The sequence below is a fragment of the Lates calcarifer genome, linkage group LG14, assembly GCF_001640805.2.
Source record: "Lates calcarifer isolate ASB-BC8 linkage group LG14, TLL_Latcal_v3, whole genome shotgun sequence".
Taxonomy (NCBI): Eukaryota; Metazoa; Chordata; class Actinopteri; family Centropomidae; genus Lates; species Lates calcarifer.
The window spans coordinates 8,477,950-8,500,665 of NC_066846.1; the positions used below are offsets into that span (position 1 = coordinate 8,477,950).

The 22,716-nt window shown below is 42.9% G+C and overlaps 4 protein-coding genes across 4 annotated transcripts in view; 2 read left to right on the plus strand and 2 right to left on the minus strand.

Annotated features, from left to right (window-relative positions):
* The window catches only part of si:ch73-335l21.1 (insulin receptor substrate 1-B), a 45,837-nt gene extending 41,217 nt beyond the window's left edge, over positions 1-4,620 (plus strand). Inside the window, exon 4 of the mRNA XM_018696457.2 lies at positions 1,570-4,620. Within this exon, the coding sequence (XP_018551973.1) occupies positions 1,570-1,577 (8 nt within the window). The 3' untranslated portion in view covers positions 1,578-4,620. The remainder of the gene's footprint in view (positions 1-1,569) is intronic.
* Positions 4,621-10,407: 5,787 nt separating this feature from the next.
* On the minus strand, positions 10,408-14,361 carry LOC108897071 (uncharacterized). The gene is made up of 3 exons (XM_018696482.2): positions 13,973-14,361; positions 13,778-13,845; positions 10,408-13,288 (listed from the first exon to the last, which is right to left on the minus strand). The coding sequence occupies exons 1-3, from the start codon at positions 13,999-14,001 to the stop codon at positions 10,623-10,625; spliced, it is 2,763 nt and encodes a 920-aa protein (XP_018551998.1). The 5' UTR covers positions 14,002-14,361; the 3' UTR covers positions 10,408-10,622.
* A 123-nt stretch (positions 14,362-14,484) lies between these two features.
* Positions 14,485-15,927, minus strand: si:ch73-335l21.4 (E3 ubiquitin-protein ligase-like). The gene is made up of 2 exons (XM_018696487.2): positions 15,349-15,927; positions 14,485-14,884 (listed from the first exon to the last, which is right to left on the minus strand). The coding sequence occupies exons 1-2, from the start codon at positions 15,836-15,838 to the stop codon at positions 14,823-14,825; spliced, it is 552 nt and encodes a 183-aa protein (XP_018552003.1). The 5' UTR covers positions 15,839-15,927; the 3' UTR covers positions 14,485-14,822.
* A 2,513-nt stretch (positions 15,928-18,440) lies between these two features.
* Positions 18,441-21,529, plus strand: si:ch73-335l21.2 (RING finger domain-containing protein). Its single transcript, XM_018696486.2, has 2 exons — positions 18,441-18,976; positions 20,416-21,529. Exon 2 carries the CDS (start codon positions 20,500-20,502, stop codon positions 21,136-21,138), a length of 639 nt encoding a protein of 212 aa, XP_018552002.1. The 5' UTR covers positions 18,441-18,976; positions 20,416-20,499; the 3' UTR covers positions 21,139-21,529.
* The last annotated feature ends 1,187 nt before the right edge of the window (positions 21,530-22,716 follow it).

Sequence of the window (22,716 nt, forward strand, 5' to 3'; positions counted from 1 at the left end):
AGGGAACTCTCTCAGAGCCTGTTCTCTTTACGAGCTCTGTGGATTTGTTATTTTGGCTGACGGCTGCCTGAGTGCTTTTGGTGTGAGTCATCACATTTGACAGAAAGTAACCCAGTTTAAAGGGCAGTGACTAATCTTTATAGTAGTCATGATCCTGCTTTCAATGCAAGCTCTCCAACCCACAATTTATTTTTTTCCATTCACTCTTAAATTAAAACATTGACACACGTATGACCTCTGTAGGTGTGACGAAACAGTCATTCTGCCTGCAGCAGTCGTATTCAACAATACCTCAATGTGAACAGTAGCATACAATCGTCTTGGTTTAAAGGGTCATAACACACCGAGCCATAACTGCAGTCCTCCAGGTTAATTGCATGCCACACTGGTCTGAATTAGTATAGTGTATCTGTGTTCCCAGGGTACTATGTTCTGCAGTTAAATATTCTGTTAACACACATTTCAAATTAAAATACTTTAGAAATATTACTTATTCCATATAAACCCAGCAAGTTCCCTAGAGTGTTGGCCTATTGTACTGAGAGTCGTACGACTGAGCTGGGGAACAGAAAACCCCCAAAATGACCCAGGCTGTTATTCCCACATCAGCCCATGCCATATTAAGCGAATACAGAGCTGGGGAACTGAGGAATGACTCCATAAAATCTGCATCAGACTGCATGATATTGCAAATATTGTACTTGTAGTATCTGGATCAGATTTAGGGATCATAGAGGACAAATTCCTGCAGTGACTGTGATAAGAAACATGGCATGTCATAGAAGTTATCAAACTAGGTGAGAGAAGGCAAAAAATCTGACCTACTAGACTTTTTGTCGAGACATTATGTAACTGATATCAGTTTATTGCAGATGTATCAGTGTGCTGCAGATATGTAGATTTGAGTGGTGTCTTATTTTTGCATATAGGGGCCTTAAACCAAGCAGATAGCTGCATGACGCCATGTGATTCTGTTGCTTCCTTTATTCTGGGGCAGAATTATCATTAAGTTTGCATTTCTCCTAATCCTATCAGCTGTACAGACAAGGCCAGGAAAGAGTCATATGTGTTGGATGAGACTTGACATTTTGAGTGATTGCAGTAGTGAAGGTCCGTACCTGTGTGCTCTCATGTCCAATGTGATGTGAAGCGTTGAAATTGCCAGAAAATCCCTGTGTGTGTTTTTTTTTTCTTTCTTTCTTTTTGGGTCTGTGTTTTCCCTCGTGCTGGCACACACACCTGACTCTGTGCCTGCAGCAATAGGTGTCCTCACTTTCTTCCTTCCCCGCTGTTCTCTTTATCGCTTTCATCCTGTCTGAATCTGAATCTTTTTCAAGCCTGTTTGGCCATGTTGTATATTCCTGTTGTTCTTTGTGGGGTCACTGTGTTCCAGGGCCGATAAGCAGACACTGATATCTTACGTTAGATATTATAATTAACCTGATAAGCAAGAGACCCTGTATATGCATGTCATAATATTTATTCCTCCTTCATATCTGAGTTTTTGTTTATTCTGCATCTAACCAAACCATTTCACCCTCTCTCCCTGTGTGTCTTCTTTTCCTCCAGAGTGCTGATGTTAGTGCGGCGTCCTTGGGGAAACAATCTGGTACCGCTCAGAGAGCTTCGTCCCTGCCTGTTCCTTTTGTGACAACCAATCACATGGGGAGAGCAGCTCGATCGGACACGCCCCCTGAAGCACTTTGACAGAGACTGATGGAAAATGTTTCTTTTTTTTTTTTTCTTTGTTTCTTCACTTTCATCTTGTTGGTTGTGGAAACCAACGGGGATGTGTGCCAAATGACATTCTTGAAGATATTTGCTGCTCTCATTCCTTGAGTGAAAGCCAATCAGAGAAGGGTACAAAAAATGGAGAATGGTGTTTTTTTTTTCCTTCCAAGTGAAAAACTCTAATCATAAAGACTACAAAGGTGGCTGACTATTACCTGTATGAAAAAGAAAATATATAGAACTATATATCTGCTCAAAAAGTGCCTCATTTTCAGACTGTAGCTGTTTTACAAAGAACTTCAACTTATCCTCGACTAACTGAAGCTTTGGGTTCTTTTTTTTGTGCTTGATTTGATGTAGTTACAAAAAAATGCAGCAGAGTATATTGATTAAAGTGGGTAGCACTGGTGTGAGCTTTTGCCGCGTTCATGTCATATAGAGTGGATGTTAGAGATTGGACATGCATGGTAAATACAATAAAATATATCCATTGAATTTGGGTTTATTTACCTGGAATGAAGGACTTTGGCTGATGTGAGGCATCTATTTTTATAGATTATAGGCACTTCTGTATAATTGTAAGCCAAGTTATTTATAAAAATGAAAGTTTCCCATTCATAACTATGACTTACAAGTTGATGCAAATGATATCGTGATAAGCGATAAATCAATTATGACATGAACGTGGCATTTTTGCTAATATAAATGAAAATAATGGTACTAGCGATCTGCTGGCCTTCCTGTCTACTGTGAGAAATATTAGCATAGCTGCTGTTAGCATACCGCTCATTGTAACTTCCGTCGCTTTTAGTCTGTCTGTCTCCCTTTTCTTTCCCTCCTAACTTTTTAATAGAGCCATAAACATAAAGTATTAAACACACAGGCTTGAAACAAAAGGCACTTGTAGCCGGGGATGCAGTATCTTGCTAGCTAGTTGAAGCTAGGTCAGATTAACATATTAGCATCGTGCCAGGACGTAAATTCACCGTCCTGCTGACCACAGCTCAGGGTGAGACCCTCTGATATAGAGCCAAGCAATCCCATTAGTGCTATTAGCCCTAGACTCTTGTGTCTCACTTAATCCCCTTCGTCTCAGGATGCTAAATAACATACGGTACATACAGCTGAGGATAGAGACCCTATCAATAGCCATGCTAATGCTAGCTTTGTAGCGGTCAGCACACTGCTTTTAGAACCGGAAGGGGGTCAGGTGCAATTTCAATTCTCTCATTATGAAAACTGGTAATTTGTTCTTGCTTACTTCGTACGTTACCAAACATTTTAAGAAGAAAGTTTTTACCCTTTTTAATTTTTAAACTGGTTGAATTGAAAGTGCTTTGACCCTAAATCCTTATTTAAGACTCTGTTTCCATCTCCCTCCCTCCTCTATGTCTTTTGCTCAGCTCTTACTTTAATCTCCGCTATGCATCAGCACTTAAGTGCCTGTCTGTCCTACTCGCCCGTCTGTCTCTCTGCCCCATCTTAGCCGTTAGCACTAATAGGGCTGTCCTAGCAGAATATATCAAGTCTATTTTTGTGTCTATTTTTGTCTCTTTGGGCTGTACAGTTCTCAGAAAGTAACTAGTTCATGTTTGTTTTGGTGTGACGATGATCTATCAGATGACTTGACCTGACAGCCGCGGCCCTAATCGGAGGAGTTTTGGACTGTTTGACTTTGCTGATAATGGAGGACTGAATCATTGCAGGGCCATCAGTGCCAAATCACAACAACAACAACAACAACATAAAAACTAAGCTGTTCTCTTCTTCTGACAGCACCTCAAGAAGCAACCTTCAGCTCTCAAGTCTGGACGTATTGCTTTGTTTTAATAATGTAACCTTTTGTGTTCTCCCGTTGTTTTCTTTTTCAGCGGGGGGAAGAACTGTGACATATCTTGCCTCGCAGTCTGCTAAAGTGACTCTCGGAGATAAAGGTCATTGTGAAGACTTGCGTACACTTTAACCTTGAATTTCTCTTTGACTTTCACCAGAGCATTATAAGGAAATGCATGATTAGAAATAAAAGGCCACAGTGGAAAAACAACAACAAAAATATCTAAATACATGTGCATCTGTGTTGCTCCAAATTGTAGTCATGTGTTTGTCTGCATGCACTGGGAAGTCCATGAACTTTCCCACTCTGGTCACATGACCGTTTGCGGGGCCTGGGGCGCAACAATGCGGCTTTATTACGAGCAGATTGGGATCTGTGGTTGGAATTGCTCCTAATGGCGGTTACTAGTGCAGGGGTGGGCTTCAAACCAGGTTCGACACCTGAGCAGACTCGCAGGCAAACACATGACCATTAGCTGAGATGTGTTCTGATGTTATTTTTTGGAGATGTTCTCGTATTGAAACTCAGCAGTTTTCAGCCAAAACAGACATGCTTGAAGGTACTTGTAGTTGTAGAAAGAAAGCGCACAAACTGACTTGCTTTCAGTCCTGACTAGCAGACATTATTAACCTGCCATTTAGAGCCTCCCTTCCTTCCAGCTCCGAGTGTCCCTTGAACTTTTTGAATGACCCACGTTTTTACCGTCAAACTGACCCACAGTCAGTTTTTACTTCGACTGCCTGTGGCGAAGTTCTCGACAGTCATGAGTAAAGTTCCTCAGGGAAAGCCCGGACAAACAGTGGGGCGGGGAGGGGGCTCATCAGTTTAAAGTGGCTGTATGATTTCATTCATTGCGTTGTCGAGTGTAGAGATATTCATAAAATGTGCAGGAAAAGTGCTGCTGCTGTTCTAAATTGTTTTCCTCTTGTTCCTCTGAGGGATGGTACTGAATGGGAATATTGTGAGATTTTGCCATTGATGTAGACAGTTTTACTTCTGTTGCTTGAGAAAAAAAATCTGACTAAAAGAAGAAAAAAAAAAGTCAAACAACAAAAGGACTTGTGGTTTCTTTTTGTTTCTGTGACTGGCTGCAAAGTTTCCTTTTTGACTGATGTAATGGGGATAATTGTTCAGATGTGATGGGCTTGAGAAAGAAAAACATCAGAGCTACTGATCTACGGTGGGGGAGAGGGAAGAAGAATAAGAAGAGCGGAAAACGCCACAATTTACTGGCTGAGGCAAGTGCGAACATCTGCATGCAATGCCACAGACGGGGCTCATACCCCCTCGCCTCCTTTGACTCAACACGCAGTCGCTCGGAGAGGCTGCGGCCACAGCGCAGATGTCACACTTTTAATGTGGAGGAGAAAACAGGCTGATTGTTATCCCGCAAAGCCTTTTTAGCTGCGTTAGTCACATTCACCACTCCCATTGATAAGATCATTTGCACTCGAGGCTGGCGAGTTGCCAGTGGAGCCAATCACTTGTCTTACTGGTAATTTAACCGACGTAGTGTACGCCTCCTCCTCCTGTCTTATTCCATTCAACTCTCTCACCCAACACTCTGTTTAATTAAGTTTTTCCTTTTTTTTTTCTTCAGCCGTGATAAATCTGTGCCTCTGTCTCCTGTTATTGTTAACATGTATGGGATCTTGTATCATCCTTGTCCACAGATGGCCAAGTAATTCAACCCCAGCTGGGTGTGATTGTGCTCTGACGGAGGCACTGCAAGAATTAATAGAAACGAGAACACACACACACACACACACACACACAGATCGGGCTTGCACCTGCAAAACCTCTCACTTGCCTTGCTGAGTAAAATAAGGCTAGCGTGGACAATAAAAAGCCTGGCAGCACCTGTATGAGAGGAAGAAGAAGAAGCCCTCACACCCACTGACACTGACACTGTAGCCCGTCTGTCCCATTGCTTCTCTTTACAGCTCGTGTTCCCACTTTTGTTCATTCACACCTTAAACAGTGAGTCCCAGGGGGAATTTCATCCCCACCTCAGACTTGTCAGTTTTCCAGTTTCAGCTGAGACGCGTCCCTTTTCCCATGATGCACCTCTATGCTCTGATGGTTTTTACTGTTCTTTGTGACTCTTTTACTTAAGAAAGTCGAGGCTTTGTGAATGAATGAAAACACTCTTCTCTTTGTGATGCACCCGTAAGCAATGAAAAGCCACAGTCTCTCTCACTCTCCCTAACTTTCTTTTGGTTGACATGAGGTGTCTCAGATCTGACCCACATTCTCATTCCCAGTGATGGCTGCACGGACAAACAGAGCAAGAAGGAAATGTGCAGCGCTATCAGCCCTGCTCTCAGATAAGGGAGAGAGAAGGGAGAGGAAGGAGCAGAGGCGGGCGAACGGGCACAGCTGCCATCTGGTTGTCGTGGCGACGGGCAGCGACAGTGCCTCCCCCTGCGAGGTGGTGGCAGCATCTCAGGTCAAGACGAGAGGAGGAGGAGGAGGAGGAGGATACTGGCTGGGAGCCGAGGGAAGAGGACACAGAGTTCAGTCACAGAGAGGTGAGCTGGCTCGAGGCCAGCAGGTAGACCTGTTGGGTCTGAGTGGGCGGTGTATCATCTCCTCATTGTGTTTGGGTGTGTGTGTGTGTGTGATATTGTATCTCTGTACTCCAGCTCAGTGTGAAGGTGGACACACAGACACACACGCGTTTACAGTTACATTAGATGCACATATGGGCACAAGGAAGCGGAGCTAGACTCAATAACCCCACTTGTGTACACACTGCAGGGTGGACGCGGGAATGTTTGCACAGCGTTGTGTGAATTAATCTTAACACAAAAACCACAAGACCTGTTTAGTCACTGCTCTGGAGCTTTCAATCACATCACAGTGAACAAACACACTTTCATGGCAACAGGGAAAACTATGGAGATGTTGATTAGCTTGAGGTTGTATTTAATGTTTTTGGTATTTTGTTACCGTTGTACATCATGTATACTCTACCTGGGGTTGGTCTGTCACTCAAAAAATGCTTATTTTACTGTCCTTTTCTCAAATCTGAGCTCTCCCCTCATGAAATACTGGACACCTCTACCTACAGGCCTCTAACCTCTAACCTGAGAAGCAAAAATCAATTGTCAAACTGCTCGAAACAAGGCTTAGGACGTCCTGCACAGGTTCCCCTGCGATTGTAGTTTTAGCATGGGTGGTTGCATCTTGTCTCCTGAACCTGAGCAACACTTTACAAATGTCCCATTTTCTATGTGAAGTAGGCCTTTGTGCTTTTCCCCAGGCAGTGTTTTACTTTATTTCACGAGGGTGTGTTAACTTTTAAAGACTGTACTGAACTTTTTATTGTTGTCTTTATGATGTAACTATTCATGTAGACGTTAACTATATCGCAAAGGAAGTCTGAAATATAAATCCCACCCTTCCTTCCACCCTTTCTGACCCCCCCACTCCCTCCTCGTGATTTTCATGCAGTCCCTAAGTGGAGGTGGCCTGCCTCTGCTAAAACTAACGTAACCCCTGGCTCAACCTGAGATGATGAAGGGTCCCAAGTTGTCATTGCTTCATTTTGCAACATTATGCAACAGTTCCAACAACCTTTTACCTCAAAATTGATAAAAATTGAGCGCTGACTATGACCTGAACAGGAGGACTGAACTTGACTGAAATGTGTTCCTGTATAGTCATTGTGTGTTTAGGTAGTATTACAATACATGAGGCAAAGTTGCATGAGGTTGCACACATCAAATGTGCAATTTCATGAAAACACTTAAGCTCCAGATCCACTTCAGAGCCTTTAAACATCTGCCAGTCCCAGGAAAACATGTTTGAAAAGAAGAGGTACAAAGGAGTGACATAAATCTCTGGTCAGATGTACGTCCTGGCCTTTGATAGAGCTGAGGGTGCTATTTTTACGATGTTTACATCATTGGACTCTGGCCTTCACTTCGGTATCATGTACTCCATACTCCCGCATGTTGGCAACAATACAGGAAGTCTTCCTGTCTTTATGACTTCCTCCTCGGCGCAGACCACAGGAAGCTTGCTGGTTGTAGGACACGGAAATAGCTTTTTGCTCCCATAGCAGATGTGGGAAAGTTAATGTCAGCGCTGTTCCATGCTCCCAAATTGCTTCCTTCCCATCATTCACACTTATTCAAATATAACAGAGGTTGGTTGCGGGTTAAGAGGAATATGTGCAGATATGTGTAGAGCGGGATATGCGTTTTTTTAATATCACTTCCCCTCATACAAGTAGCCACAATAAACCCACATAAATAAAGCCACAGGTGTTTTAGCTTAGGTAAACCTACTGTATGTTGGCCAAGCCAATAAAGCCCTGGATTACAGTCAGTATACTGCAAGCTGCCTCTGCTAATCCTTCCAACTTTCCCTCTCCTCAGTCCTTCCATATAGGTTTTAGGGCAAAGTTAATCACTGCAGACTCAATAAAGTTGAGTTTACACGCGCAGCCATGGTCAAACCGGGTGGCTCCGGTGGTCGGGTCCGTCCTCGCCGCATGGCATGTGAGTTAATGTGATCCACAAATGCCACAGCCGACACAAACCCGCTTTCTAATGTATTTCCAGCTCTCTTTTCCTCGCCGCCCCCTCTTTCACATAGTGTACTTAGCCAAACAAAAAGCCTTTCTGTGTCTTTTTCTCTCCCTCCCTTTCCCTTCCCTCCTCCCCACCAACTACTAACGCTCACCCTCTCTCTCTCTCTCTCTCTCTCCTCATGAGAGAATGTTTGCCATGATTATGGATTTGTCTTTATTACAGGCCGCGTACGAAATTAGCTCTGTCACTCCATATAGCTGAGAGAAAGGATTGAAACTGCACAAAAAAAGTGCCACATGGAGTGAGTGAGTGAGGGAAAATGAGAAGGGGAAGGAGGAGGAGGAGGGCGTCTTGGGGGGAGTGGTGGTGGCGGAGGTGGTGGGGCGGGTGACTGTGAGGCCTCTGTGCTTTATTTTCCTTGAAAGCTCCCTGAAAACCACAGACACATGGTACAGAATTCCCCTCACAGTAGGGGTGGGGGGTCGGGGTGGGGGGTGGCAGCTTTTGCAAGAGAACACCACGCTGTCTGTGATCAACACACACACACACAGATACACACACGGGGGAACTTTTATAAGTGAGTACACGCACTCGGAAAAGAAGGGAGTGTGTGAACCAGACGCACAAACACTACAGCTACACAAAAGGCAGCACACACACACACACAGAGGGTGGAGTGGGTGGTGGTGGTGGGGGGGACTTTGAAGATGCCGGCAGACCAACGCCTTGACATGCCTGCGTGCTGAAACCTCAAAACATCATATCACCTTAATGCCTCTCAGTTCTATGGGAAAGTGGACAGTCCCACTTTCCACGGGTATTGGAAGGGTGATGGTGCTGGTGGTGTGGGGTGCGGGGGTGGGGGGAACGTTAATCCAATGTACAATGTGTTTAACTTTGACTGGCAGATCCCTCCAACCCCTCTCCTCACTCTGGGGCCCCCTTTCCAGCCGCGGATCCAGGACAAGCGTGGAGCTGGTATTTAGGTGGAGCTGGCTCGGGCTGGGAAAAGGTTGAAGGGTCAGGTGGTGTGAATGGACCTGTTAGGAGCTGTGATCTTGGCTTAGCGTGGACCCGATGCCCCTGAAACTGAACGCCTGGTTGGCTGACTCATAAAGATGAAAGCAAAAACAACAATTTTCCCCTTAAGTGTAAGTTTTTTTAAGCTTAACGAAACCAGAATCCTAAACAGTAATTGTGTGATTTATCTTGTCCTCATTAACTTGTTTTGTAAATTCCTTTTCGCTTTAGTGGCCCAACAGCATGAGGACTGCAACATAGATAACACATGGGGGAGCGATGAACTGGGTGAGTAACGCCATCTAGTGGGGGTCTGGAGCCTGCTTTTGCTGTAAAGGCACAATCAGGTCACCACAGATGTGCTAATCCACAGCCTCAAATCCATTCATTCAGTGCTGACAATAAGATAAGATTATACAGGCATATTCTCATGATAGCAGCCAACAATTATTTCCCTTCTGGCCAAAATCTATAGGAACAAACCACATAATGACTTGTTTTCTTCAGCTTCTCTTTGTATGTGTGTTAATGGCTTGGCAGAGTAAGAGAAAGACCCTCTCACAAAAAGGGAAGATTGAGTTTTTCCATATCGCAGCACCAGTTGTCAGAGACCAGCATCCTGAAAAAAATTCCTCCCAAGCTGAGATGGAAAATGTGTGTCAGCACGGCGAATAGCCCGCTGCCTGCCTGGGAATGAGGACACAAGGAATGGGAATAGAATCAATTTATAAAAAGCCTCGAGTACGACCTTCCCTCGTTTTCCCCTCCTCGTTCCCTGTTCAACATTACGTCATGCAAATCACTTGCCAAATGGAGCAAAAGAGATGCTCGGAAAGCCACGTTTGACCTTTGTAGTTTCAAACCAGTCCAAGTATTTCTTGTAAATCTGTTTGTCGTTGCGCCACATGAGTGATTTTTATTACGCAGAGACTTCAGACAGGCTACAGCACTGCAACTAACAAATATATTTATCACCAGATAATCTCACTGCAACCTTGTAACTTATGTTCTGCTGCTAACGGCACTGTGTTGCCTGTGTTATTTAAACTGTGAAGAAACTTAATCATTCCCCTGTAGGCTGTATAAGAAGAGAATGATAATAATATAACTTGTTTAAGACATCAGGACATAGTGATAGTGATAAATAAATGTGGACTTTTCGTCAGCAAGGACCAGTTGCCCAATAACCAGAAAGTTACTGGTCCCAAAATATAGAACAATTTACATATAAAACATCCAAAACATGGCTGATTTAGTCACAATCAGAAACAAGATCACAAGCACTTTTTCAGCTTTTATTGGGCTTGTTCACAACAATTCAACAACTTTCCATCATTTCTCAGCATGGGACAGTTGCACTGACTTGAAGGAGATGTTTCCAGTTGATATTCGTAGGTAATCAAGCTCTAACAAATCCTCACCAAGTCCCTGTCTCGTATCAGTTGACAAAACATCTACATCAGGACAGATTAAAAACTCCACTTCCACTTCCTTCGCTATCCAAGAAAGCAGTCAAATGTTTTCATTCCACTGTCAGATTTCCTGCTTTTAAAGCCAGGCTTGTTTTCCTCAACACTGCTTAAGTCTTCAACCTCTTCTTCAGCCTTTGCTTCAGGACTTCTGCTCATGTTCTCCCTACTGTGCCCTCCATCATCAGAGTTTAAGGTCCAGTTACCCACCACTTCTTTCTGCTTGGTCGTAGCGGTAGCGTTTGGAAAATAATCCTTATCAGCCGGTGTGAGTGGCACCTGGGTTGTAGCTCTGACACTGCTGAATGAAGCACTTCCGAGAATGGCAGCGTATGTGACATCTTTGACTGCGGTGGGGATTGGCTTGGGCAGCCTGACGATGGCTGCACTTACAGCACCACCAGTCAGAGAGGTAGACTCATTGAGCTTTTTGCTGTTGACGTGTTTCTCTTTCACACGTCTCGCTCTCACCATGCTGCTGGTGGAACCGTTGAGCAGACTCGCCCTCATTGCCACAGGTTTGGCTTTGGCTTTGCTGGGCGTTCTTGGCTCAGATTTTGGGCTGGATTCAACTCTGAGGCCCCCTACTGATCTGAGATAAGCTGAAGAGACTGTCTTTGGAATTTTCTCTGTGTACGTCTTATGTGCATTTCCAATTCTGTTTTGAATGGGTTGAAATCCCAGAAAAGAGTAGATTTTTCTGTTCTTTTTGTATTTGTCTGGTGTAAACCTGTTGTGCTCGACTGATTCACTGTTTCCTTCAGTCTGTAGAAGTGGTTTAAAGTCTTCACTGCTTAGCTCATTTCGTCTCTGTGAGGATATATTGCTGGTCTCTGGCTCAGTTTCACCTGTTCGATTGTACCATCTGTGAATCCTGCTCCTTTTGAGTTGCCAGATCTGTGAACTCCTAGGTCCAAAACCTTTCTCAAATGTGCCAGACGTATCTTGCTCTTTAACTAAAGGTTTGGCTCCCTCAAGTGGTCGAGTGCCAAATCCTTTGAGACCATATATCCTTTTGGAGATCCTGAATTGTCTCTGATCTGGGCTGCTGTCTTTACTGGCATCACGTTCAGGCAGCAGAGGCTGGACGTCCTTAAAATCTGATCTGAACAGCCCTGGAGTAGAAACAGCTGTTGTTTGGATTAGATCTAAAGAGCCAGAAGAAGGCGGTGAATAATCTGTGTGTGTCCACTTAGGATTTGTAGTCATAGTAGACGTTGTAGAAGCTCTTCTCTGGCCAAAGCTGTACTTTGGTGACAAAGAGGGATATGTATTTGCAATTTTAAACTTGTAGTCCTTTCCTTTGTCAAAACTGTATTGTCTAGAGTTGATCCTTCTACTGGAGGCATGCTCCTTCGAAGCTGGCCACACAGGCTTTTCAAACCCTCTAATGCCATAGATGTTTTTCATGGATTGTCCTGGTTTGTAACCATGGAATAACCCCCTTGTAGTTGCATTAACTAGGCTTTCTACCACAGATTTCTTGCTGCTAGTGGCAGAGTTACCCTGGGAAGCTGCGTGACGATCAGGGACAAAAATCTCTACAGTCCTACCTTTTCCTGAGGCAGGATACAAGGAGAGCTGAGTGGGAGGATATATGCTTGGGATGAGTTGATTCTTGGTAAAACTGTCTGTCTGGGCCACATTCATGTCAGGATCTTTCTTGGTTGGATTTTTTCTGTGTAATTGTTTAACATTTGAAGCAAATCTGCCGTAATCGTGTGCATCAGAGGGCCTCAGTGCACTTAAAGCTTCTTCCCTACCTGTTACTGCATTAACTGACTCTAATGAGGTCTGGGAGTCTTTGAAGAGATACGACTGGATCCTTTTGTGTTTTAGAGTTTTACTGCTGGTCACTGAGTTCAGCCCCTGTGAGAAATCTGTGATGGATGGTGTCAGTTTTTCTGGGCTGGGGTTGTGTTTAATAACCGACTCGTCCAAGCTGACGCTGATTGATGGCACATGAGGGGCAGTTTGACTTGAAAAGCCACGGTATTTGCTTGATTGAACCCCAGTAGATGTACTCTGCGCTCTGACCGCAGCAAGCTCATCTGTCTCTTTATAGCCACTGTAATGCCCTCTAGGACTTGGCAGTGAAGTACTCCAATATTCACTGGTCTGTAATGGCAAAGCTGTTTTATCCATAGCCAACTTTGGGGAGTTGTTTCTAGGAACCTTTCTGTCGTTGGATTTCTGAGCATCTGTGGGGACCCACACTTGATAAAAGGGACTTCCAGCTTCTTTCTGAGATGATTTTCTAATTATCGGTGGGTATGAATTATAAGAATTTACAGTTTGGCCTACTTTCTGAGAGGGAGAATGGTAATTTAATCTGGATTGTGGCCTCTCAAATCTCTGCCCACTGTTCTGAGAGTGACTGCTGAAAGTGCTGCTCCCTGGCCTAGCCTCACCTGGAACTCTGGTTATTCCTGCTTGTCTGTTATCTTGGTTGTTTTGATAGTAACCAAAGTTACTTTTGATAAACTGCTGAGGGTTTGATCGATGGTCAATGATTGACAAAGCTCCTCTGGAATTCCAACTCATATCAGTTTCATCATTAGTTCCAGTTTGGAGTCCAGTTTCAGTTGACATTGGACCAGTAGAGAGGGGATGACGTTGGCTATATGGAGGGAACAGTGAGCTCAGGATATTGTGCTTCACTCTGTTGTCCTCTTGGGTTGTCATGGGACTGGCTAAAGGTGGAAAAGAATGGGGAAATAAGATATTATGTTTTTATTCTTTATAGTGCAGTCAAACAGATCACCTGATAGTGTTAGCTACTATGAAAACACCAAAAGAAAAATCTGTTATCAGGTTAACATCAAAGTTTAATTCTTCCCAGTTGTGTTATATATTATACATTTTAGGTTGTTAAATTTAACCATGAAATCATGATATAATTTTCCCACACTAACATTATCATCTCTCTACATTTTTGTACATTTGCCAGGAGAAAGCACAAATGTGCCCAGTTAAAGACGTGCCAGGGAAAATCCCCATTCTACTATTAATACTATCAGTTACTGTTTTTAGACAACAACTACTGTATATCAGTCTCCATCTGACTCAGCCAGCCAACATATGCCTCATAGCATTTTTCAGAGAGTCATTAAGATGAGCTCACTGTGAAACTGCAGACTCTGCAATATTTGCCTGGCAGACACTGGCCTGTTTGCGCTCACCTCTTGCCGCATCTGATATGATAAACGACATGACGACTGAACAGAGCAGCAAGGAGACAACCAGAGATCTGCAGGAAAAAAAAAACTCTCAAAGGTGTTTTCTTGTAATTTCTGAAAATCCTAATGGTGTCAATCAAACTCTGTTTCCCATTGTATGATTACATGTGCAAAACCACTGCAAAATGCAACGTTTACCTTGAGTAAAGAGCAATATTGCCCAGCATGATGGACAGCTTCTTCCCAGGTCCCTGTCAAAACAGGATCTTAAAATCTTAAAGTTGTAGTAGTGTTGTCAACCCAAAGAATTGAAGCATTGAGAAGCTTTGCTGCTCTGCTGCTGGTTGAGTCTGATTGGAGGCAATGCTGTTCACCTGGTTTTAGGTAACCCACTTCCTGGAGCTGTCTGTGAAAGGTAATTTTCCTAATTTTGCCCATTTCATGTACAATACTATGTTGTTTCTTTAAATATTTGATATATTTTGTGTTTATTCTCTGTTTTCTTTGAATACAAGGATAATTTCTGCCTCTAACTTGAATCTTACTTTCTAAAGCCTGCATTTAGTCAGGCCTCGGTGCAATGAAATGTGTTATTTTCTTTGTACTTTTGTGAACACACAGGTCAAAGCTTGACCAGTGTATTTCATTTTAATAATGCACACTCTGATTCTCATCCAGAACTCGGTAATGCAGCCAAAGAAAACTTCACATTAACCAGAATTCATTTATTTTTCCTTAAATATGTAACAAATATTTGAAAATAAATACATTCATGAAGAGAATAAATATTAAAATACATTTGTACATTCATACAGCCCTGAAATTGGCCACTTTGGCAACTAACAGGTTCTCTATTTAATTTACTCATTCAACAACTACGTAGTAAAAACAGACAGTCAGAGAGCTGAAATACTAACAATAGTCTTGTTCATCTTGTCTGTGTGTCTTGCCAGCAAGATTACATCATCATCACTGTTGTCATTGTCAGACAGCAATTGGAAATAAATACAGTATCACATTGTCCAGGGTATCTGAGGATGTGGGCGGATCAAAACATGTAGCAGGACATCATGGCCAAGTTCCTCAAGTCATCACTGGTCATACAGTCTCCTGAGGGGAAAAATGATACATTAGACACAGTTTTAGTCACTGTTTTTACAGGAAAACTTCTTGTGTTCACATAAAGGGTTGTTGTATTCTACTCTAGACTACTGTAGGACCACTTTTGAAAAAAGGAAATCAACAAATACGGATGATTTTATTAGATGTGTCACATTTTACACATAAGCCAAGCCTGAGACTAAAATCCTAAACTTTTAACAACATCATTAAGTTACTTGTTGCCTGTTGTGCTGACTTTATGGCCTTTAATAAGAACAAAAGCCTGAATTTATGGCCTACAGTTACTGTGGTCACTCCAACCAAATCCTGTTCTCAAATTGTTCATTTTAAGAACTCCCTTATGGCGCGTCCCAAATGATTCCTCCCACATTATTTATTTAGCCAACAACACGACAACTTGTAAAACTAGTTAGGAACCACTTCTCATGAACAACAGCCCGGTGTTTACTTACTTTCTCCGCCGTTCTGTGGTGAGCTCTTCCCCATAACCTTCCGCCAAACTTTCTTCCAAGACCGCCGGAACCTCCCGCCTCTGGACCCCGCGGAGGAGTCACTCTCCTCGGCTGGAGCGTCAGGAAGCGTCGCCCCCTGGTCATCATCGTCACAGCCGCACTCTCCCTCCTCCTGGTCCACCTCCTCCTCCTCCTCCTCCTCCTCCTCTCGGTCGAGGACTCCCGCGGTCAGCAGCCGCTCCAGGATACACTCGTCCACCTTGAGCTCGGCTCTCACCTTCTCCACGGCGGAGATGGATGTGGTCTGTCGGCACAGCGGGCAGACGATTAATCTGTCGGCTCCCGGATGCGCCTCCTCGGGTCCCGGTTGTCGGGAGAGAGCCAGGAGGCAGCTCTGACAGAAGCTGTGTTTGCACTGGAGCTCCCGGGGACACCGCCGACCCGCGTTGTAGGTCCGGTAACAAATTCCGCACTCAAGCTCTGAAAACATCGTCCTCTCTGATGTGGGTCTTCTCTCGGTGATTTACCTCCAGGTTTGAATGAAGTCAGGAGTGAGCTGTCCGGACTTATACCTCAGGGTTTGAGGAAGTGAGTGGGTTGTAGGAGGGACTCATAAGTTGATAAGTTGCCAGAAACGTAGCAGGTTTAAACCGAATACACACACAACCTATGAGTCACCAAGCTGAAAATACACGTGATGCAATGAAACCTGGTGTACCATAACACAAACACACACACGCACGCACAATAGACATGAGTAGGTGTATCCTCACAGTGGGACATTAAACATATGGAGTTAGTTTTCACTTCTGAATCTAGAGTCAAACCCACACAACCAGTGACCCTGAAAACACAGGTCACAATCACAGCCAGGTCCAAGCTGATGAAAGACATTAAACACATTCTGTTGATTTATCACTACATGTTGGATTGAGGTCATATCAAGACTGTTGAAGTTTTACTTCAGGGAAACTGTTGTTTGAGGCTGTCCCTGCTTGAAATTCCCTACTTAATCTCTCTCAGCTTTATCTCAGAGGTCTCACCTTTCCTCACCCTCGCAGATATGTCAGGGTGTGTGAGCTATGACGTGAAGTCAGCTTTTCCCTCCCTACGGTAAACCCCAAACAACCCTCCTCCTGTCACTTGTTTCAGCATGAACTCCTTTCATGGTGATTTCCGCTGACATTCTGGCCAACAATCACAAACTCACTCGCTCTCCTTCTTCCTCTCTCTCTCTCTCTCTCTCTGTACTTGTGTATGCTTGTATTGCTGGGTCTTTTATTAATTTTCCCCCTTTTGCCTCCTTCTGCTGTTTACTGTCAGGGAATTTGGACGTGATAAAACACAACTTTTCAACCTAAATTACAGGAAAAGGAAACTGATTCCAAAAAGTAGGGGGAATAGTCAAAGATTACAGTAAAACCTTAAATAGATTATTTACTTTTCTCTTTAGCAAGGCCAGCTTAATGTGAGTTGCATAAACACAAAAATGCTGTATAGTTACTCTTACAGTTACAGCAGATTATTTACTTTATTTGCCACTGTTCATCCAGGCCTTTTACCTGTGTGATTTACTGCGCTGTTAGCAAATGCTACAACAGATTTCTGACTTTGATTTGGTGCATCACAAGGGGTAACACACACCCTAACATTAGTGCACAACATGTCACCATCACTCATTGAGAAAAATAGCTAAAATCCAGATTTGATATTGCTGCTTTTTGTGTTTTCCGCAAGCTTTAAACCTGCAACGCAAAACTTTTGTCCCCCCCCCCTTGTGGCAATGAGAGGAATTACCTTGCTGTTGATTGCCAGATTTTTTAGACCATAATCCTTCCTCAGAACACTGAGTTTCTTTTTTTTATTTGGAACAGAAGAAACTTTTCTCGAGTTGCTGTTGCCTACTCCGTCTCTGTAGCTACAGTTACTCCTGTCTTCAGCTCTGGTGAACTGGTCATTACTGGTTGATGTGAAAGGCATCACTACTGGTGCACCAGATTTAAAACTCCAGTAACACAGGCAGATTTACCTGACACTGATAGAATGATGGTTGAATTCAATTTTGCTGCCTTTTATCATTGTGAAAATGTATCCATCATATTTATTTTAATCCAGTGGGTTTTTAGTCATATTAGCAGCGTGGCTCTTGGAATGACTCTGCACTTTAGTCCAGATTGAAAGATCTCATCATCTGCTGCATGGATGTTCATGGTCCCCAGAGGATGACGCCTACTCACCTGTATGATCCCCTTGACTTTCTTCTGGCACCACCAGCAGATCAAAGTTTTCATTAATGCAGCGAAATATCTCACTGGTCACTGTCTCGCTGGTTTGGTGCACACATTCATGCTCCCCCCAGGATAAACCATAATAACTGTGTCATGTGATACCCTAACATTTTATCTAGTTTTACCAGGTAAAAATTTTAAACTGTCCAACACTTGGATTTATAACTGAATACGTGGAAAAATGAATGTTATTTCTCAGAAATTTCAGCTGCACTTTTTCTTAAGTGCTATCTAGGGAAAACACAGGAGTAAAGTGTTTTGTGTGGCAGCAACTTCCTCAACCAGTACAGGATCATAAAAAAAACTTCCGTTGTTTCTCATCTATTCTTCTTAACAACTTGTTGCTGAAAACTGAAAAATCTGTGACGAGGTTTTTATCAGAGCAGACTTACAGTAACTACAGAGGAACTCAAGGGAAGCTCTCCCCTCGTCCAAGTAACTCACTTATCACACAGATCTTAATCACCAAGGGAAAGTCATTTTAACATTCCTATGTTTTTATAGCTTTATAGTGCAATAAATGATTATGCTGAAAATAGCAGAGGACGTGTCTAACATGTCTGCACAGGCCGCACTGGTTACAAGGAAATCATTCAATCGGTGCGTAGCAGATACTGAACAACAGCTTGTGACTCCTGTGACTTTATTTATGTCAATAATTCACCTGTTTAAACTTTAGAGGAACATACATCTTGCTCTGAACACATTATCACACATTAACTGTTCTCCCCCTGCAACTTATACAACTGCTACTTTTACTAGTTTGACACACACTAGAATTAACTGAGCATTTTCAGTCTATAAAAGAATATTTTTATATTATTAACAAAGAAAACTCACTTTAAACTTAGAGAAATGTTAATAATTACACCCTGTTCTACATTTAGATGTTTTAAAGCTCTATCATGCTGACTCTGAGGAATTATAATAACATAATATGTGAGTAGAGTAAGAGTTGTTGGAATTGAGAGACTCCAATCTGTCATTTTCTGTCTCGAGTATCCTGGTTACCTTCACATCACCAAGGGTTTAATTACTGCTGAGCAAAACCACAGAGAAGCCTCATGGGAGGTCAGACAGAGAGACGAAGACGAGTAAAATCAGGTGAGACCGAGCGAAAACAGGAGGTTACCAGCGAGCCAAGCTTAGACACGTATGCCACAGAATAGTGAGATAGAAATTTGAGTGGTTAATGTGCACGTAGAGGAGGGAGGAAGACGCTCTGCTGCCAGGATGAGATCTGTACCAACATGTGAAGAAGTATGAACTGTGTGAGCGGAAGCAGCGGGGTCGGAGGTGGGCATCAAAGTGTGCTCTGATCAAAGGGGTTTGTGCAGTGGGTAAGTGCCCCTCTTATCTACTTCTTAGTGTGTAATGATGGAGCACTGCCAATTTCTCTCAGTATAATCTCACTGAAACTGTTGGCTGACATAGATACAAGAGGGTTCATTTATCTATACAGAGCAACCATTCAGTTCTGCCCCCAGCACTTCTCTTTTCACAGCTTGTCTGTCAGTAGATATGATATGTTTTTTCAGTGAAACAAAATGCTTATTGTTGCTGTAAATTCAATTGTAAGCACTGTTGCAACAAATATGTAGTTTACTTGTGAAACAAAAGGTTTCAGGCAATGTGTTGCCATGGATCAATTCAAAGGAGACCCCGTCTGCTAAGCAACAATTACCCCCATGAGGTAGAATGGGTTGCCTTGTAGTTGTCCCATGTGAGCAACAAACAGGGACAAAAAAAGTATATATATATATATATATATATATATATATATATGTTATATATATATAACATTAGCTTTCTTGCTACGAGTTAGATGAGACAGTTGTTACCTTTCAGTATGATGCTGGAGCCAGTAGCCAGTTAGCTTAGCATAAAGACTGACAAGAGTGAACAGCTAGCCTGGCTCTGTCCAAAGCTAACAAAATCTGCTTACCGAGAACAGCAACTTGTCGTTTTACACTTTGTTTTTTGTAAGTTTTAAACAACTGAGGTGAAGCATGTTAATTAATGAGCGGTAGAGATGTTAGTCGGTGGATTTTGTTACTTTCGGAGAGAGCCAGGCTAATTTTTTCCTCCCTGTCTCTGGGCTTCATACTAGGCTAATTGGCTAAGTTAGATTTATAGCTATTGAATGGACAGATTAAGAATGCTATCTGTTTCTAGACTGTCTTCTCAAGAAAAACGAGAGCATCAGTCATTTCAGTAAATTCGGTGACAAAGCCCCCTAGTATCCCAAAGGCAGAGCTCAATGAAATGTCAAACTTGATGTCCAAAGATGTCCAACGTCCAGCAAGAAAAAAAAAGGATATGTCACAAAATGTGGAATTATTCCTTTTACTGAACATTAATTTGACTCCTGCACTTACTTTCTGTTTGTTGGCTCAGGAGTCGGTGTTTGGACAAGCTCACAGACATACGCATAAAGCATCATTACAGTGACTTATTATTTCCTGTCATAGCTCTTTACTTGTTTTTGATTTCCCAATTTCCTGGACACACTCTGAGTGTGTCGTGCAGGCCAGCACACATTACATGGAGCAGGGGTGATTGTGAGTGCAGGGGGTTGGGGGGTGGTTAGACAGTGGATGTCTGAGCGGTTAAATGGATGACTGCTATGACTCATGGGCTGTGGAATCTGTTCATAAAACTTAGAAGAAACAAAGCCACATCCCTGGGGGAGCAGATGCTGGTGTTTAAATGCCACATAAGCGTCTGGAGTTCTCACAGAGGTAGAGTAAGTTGGTCTTGAAAGTTTTCTCTTTTACAGATTTCACCAACTTCTATCAAAGATAAATCTACAACTTGTCATCACTGAGCTCCCAAACCGACTCCACTCACCCTCCCTCCCACCATGACAGAGGATGCAGTCTCAGCTCCCCAGCAGGGGGACCCGGCTGCTGCAGCACCCGCCCCTGGGGAGCCCATGGATGTGGAGTGTCCCATCTGCTACCAGGAGTACAACCAGTACAACAAATGCCCCCGGATGCTTGAGTGCCTCCATGTTTTTTGCACCGAGTGCCTCCAGAGGATCCAGCTCTGCTGCTCTGAGCCCTCTGACCCCCGCAGCCTGCCGGCCATCCCCTGCCCCCTGTGCCGCCACCTCACCCCTCTAGAATCCGGGGACGCCCTCTCCTTACCCTGCAACTCCCGCATCCTGGCCAGGCTGCCCCCCGTGGCCTTCCGTCTTCCCGTGACCATGGCGACCCGCCTGGCCACAGTCACCCAGAGGGTGGTGCTCTCCCTGGAGGGCGACAGCAGGGACACCCGCTTCATCATCCTGCCCACAGTCAGCCTGCGGGTGCAGCAGATGCACCCAGACAGGCCGTACGGTACGGCGCCGGGCCTGGTGGGTGAGGAGGAAGTCATACAGCAGAGCAAGAAGACACTGTTCTGTGTGCAGCTGCTGGCTGTCATCTTCTGGGTGCTGTTTGTCATCACCTGTGTGGTTGGGGTGGTGTTTGGGCCACATTTCTTGAACAGGAGTCTTTAATAGGGAACAGGATTTATCTCCTTTTTGTAGCAGATTAGTTCTTGATATGAAGTCATAATATATTCTACAGAAAAGCACTGTAAAAATATAGATTTTAGAGCATATGATTTTTTTATTTAATGAAAAAAACATTTAAACCAATCCTTACTCACTGTGCTGCATATTTGTTGCACTTTCATTAATCATAGGCTGATGAAGGGTTCCCTCTAGTGGTGGATTTGGAAATGGATGAAATGAGCTCACATCCATCACATTTATTTATTATAAAAAGAAACTTAACATGTCTTTCTTCTCTTTAATATATTATATTTATCATTCATGTCTGTGTTGTTTGCAGTTTTTCCATGTCACTGTTCATTAATGTTATTATACAGCTGATGATTAAACTGAATAAAGCTGCCTTACATTACAGCTTGTGCTGTGTCAGGTGTATGTGTTTAATGTTGAGTGAGGATGTTTTGGCCTAACTAAATGAGTGAAGAGCTGTCAGGGGGTTAAGACTTGGTTTTAGGGGTTCAGGTTAAAATTAGATTTAGGTTCAGGTTAGGGTTAAACATTTAGTTGTAATGGTTATATTGTCTGTCCCCTGATATTTACATTATAAACTATAAGATTGAGAGTTTAATTTTCTTATCTTAAAAACTCTTTATAAGATAAGGAATTGAATTATCTCCAAGGTCCTCACTGATCCTCTTTTGGCTGTGACGATCAATCTGGCTGAGAAATTGCGATAGCCCAGATTAAATTATTCAGCATTTGATAATGTAACAAAGCAAAGTGACTGTAAGGTCAATGTATTTTCCTCTGTGTGTGTATGTGTGTGTGTGTGTATGTGTGTGTATGTGTTTGTTAATGTTGATTAAGTTATTCAACCCTGTTTGTGAGTTCAAGTAGCTGTCTATCAGATAATTTTGGCAGACCATACTAAATGTGATTTAGAATCAAACCATTAAGATTGGAGATACTGAGCAAATGTTGTAAATTACAAATACAGATGTGGGGAAAAAAATCTGTACTCATTTGTTGTTTGTACTCAGACCAGGGGATAGTACATCCCTGGGCAATTTTTTTTGTGGATCTTTATTTTAATTTGGTGAAACACAAAATTATTTGGGAATACACCCTGTGTAATTTTTGACACAGGGCCCCCAACCAAGACAGTTAAGACAGGTCGTTCATTCCTTCAGACTTTAAGACCTTTAGTAGTACATATACCCCAGTGAATTTGCAGATTATTAAAACACTGCAAAAGAAATTTACAAACTCACATTGACCTCTGGGCCCTCTAAGGGTCTGGGGACCATAAGGCAGCTGCTCCCTATGCCCAGCTTGTAATAAATCCTCATAGTTAAGCAGAATTAAAAGTAATTCTTTCACCTGTTTATTCTAGAGGACTTTTTACTTCATTAATTGAAAGCTGTATTCACACATGTTTTAAAGCTCTTAAAGAAGTCTGATGCATTGTCAGAGTTTACAGACAAGGCTGAGCTGCTAGATTATATATGTATTAACAATAATACTTATGAAAATGTTATGTTAAGAAAAATATAGCACTTTATTTTACATTTACTAAATAAG

Bases quoted from the DNA above. Each gene is read 5' to 3' on its own strand.
- LOC108897071 (XM_018696482.2), bottom strand. From the start codon at position 14,001: ATGCTGGGCAATATTGCTCTTTACTCAAG. The intron at 13,846-13,972 runs GTAAACGTTGCA...TTTTTCCTGCAG, and splicing joins AATATTGCTCTTTACTCAAG to ATCTCTGGTTGTCTCCTTGC. The intron at 13,289-13,777 runs GTGAGCGCAAAC...TTCCACCTTTAG, and splicing joins CATATCAGATGCGGCAAGAG to CCAGTCCCATGACAACCCAA.
- si:ch73-335l21.4 (XM_018696487.2), bottom strand. From the start codon at position 15,838: ATGTTTTCAGAGCTTGAGTGCGGAATTTGTTACCGGACCTACAACGCG. The intron at 14,885-15,348 runs GTAAGTAAACAC...TTTTCCCCTCAG, and splicing joins ACCACAGAACGGCGGAGAAA to GAGACTGTATGACCAGTGAT.
- si:ch73-335l21.2 (XM_018696486.2), top strand. From the start codon at position 20,500: ATGACAGAGGATGCAGTCTCAGCTCCCCAGCAGGGGGACCCGGCTGCT.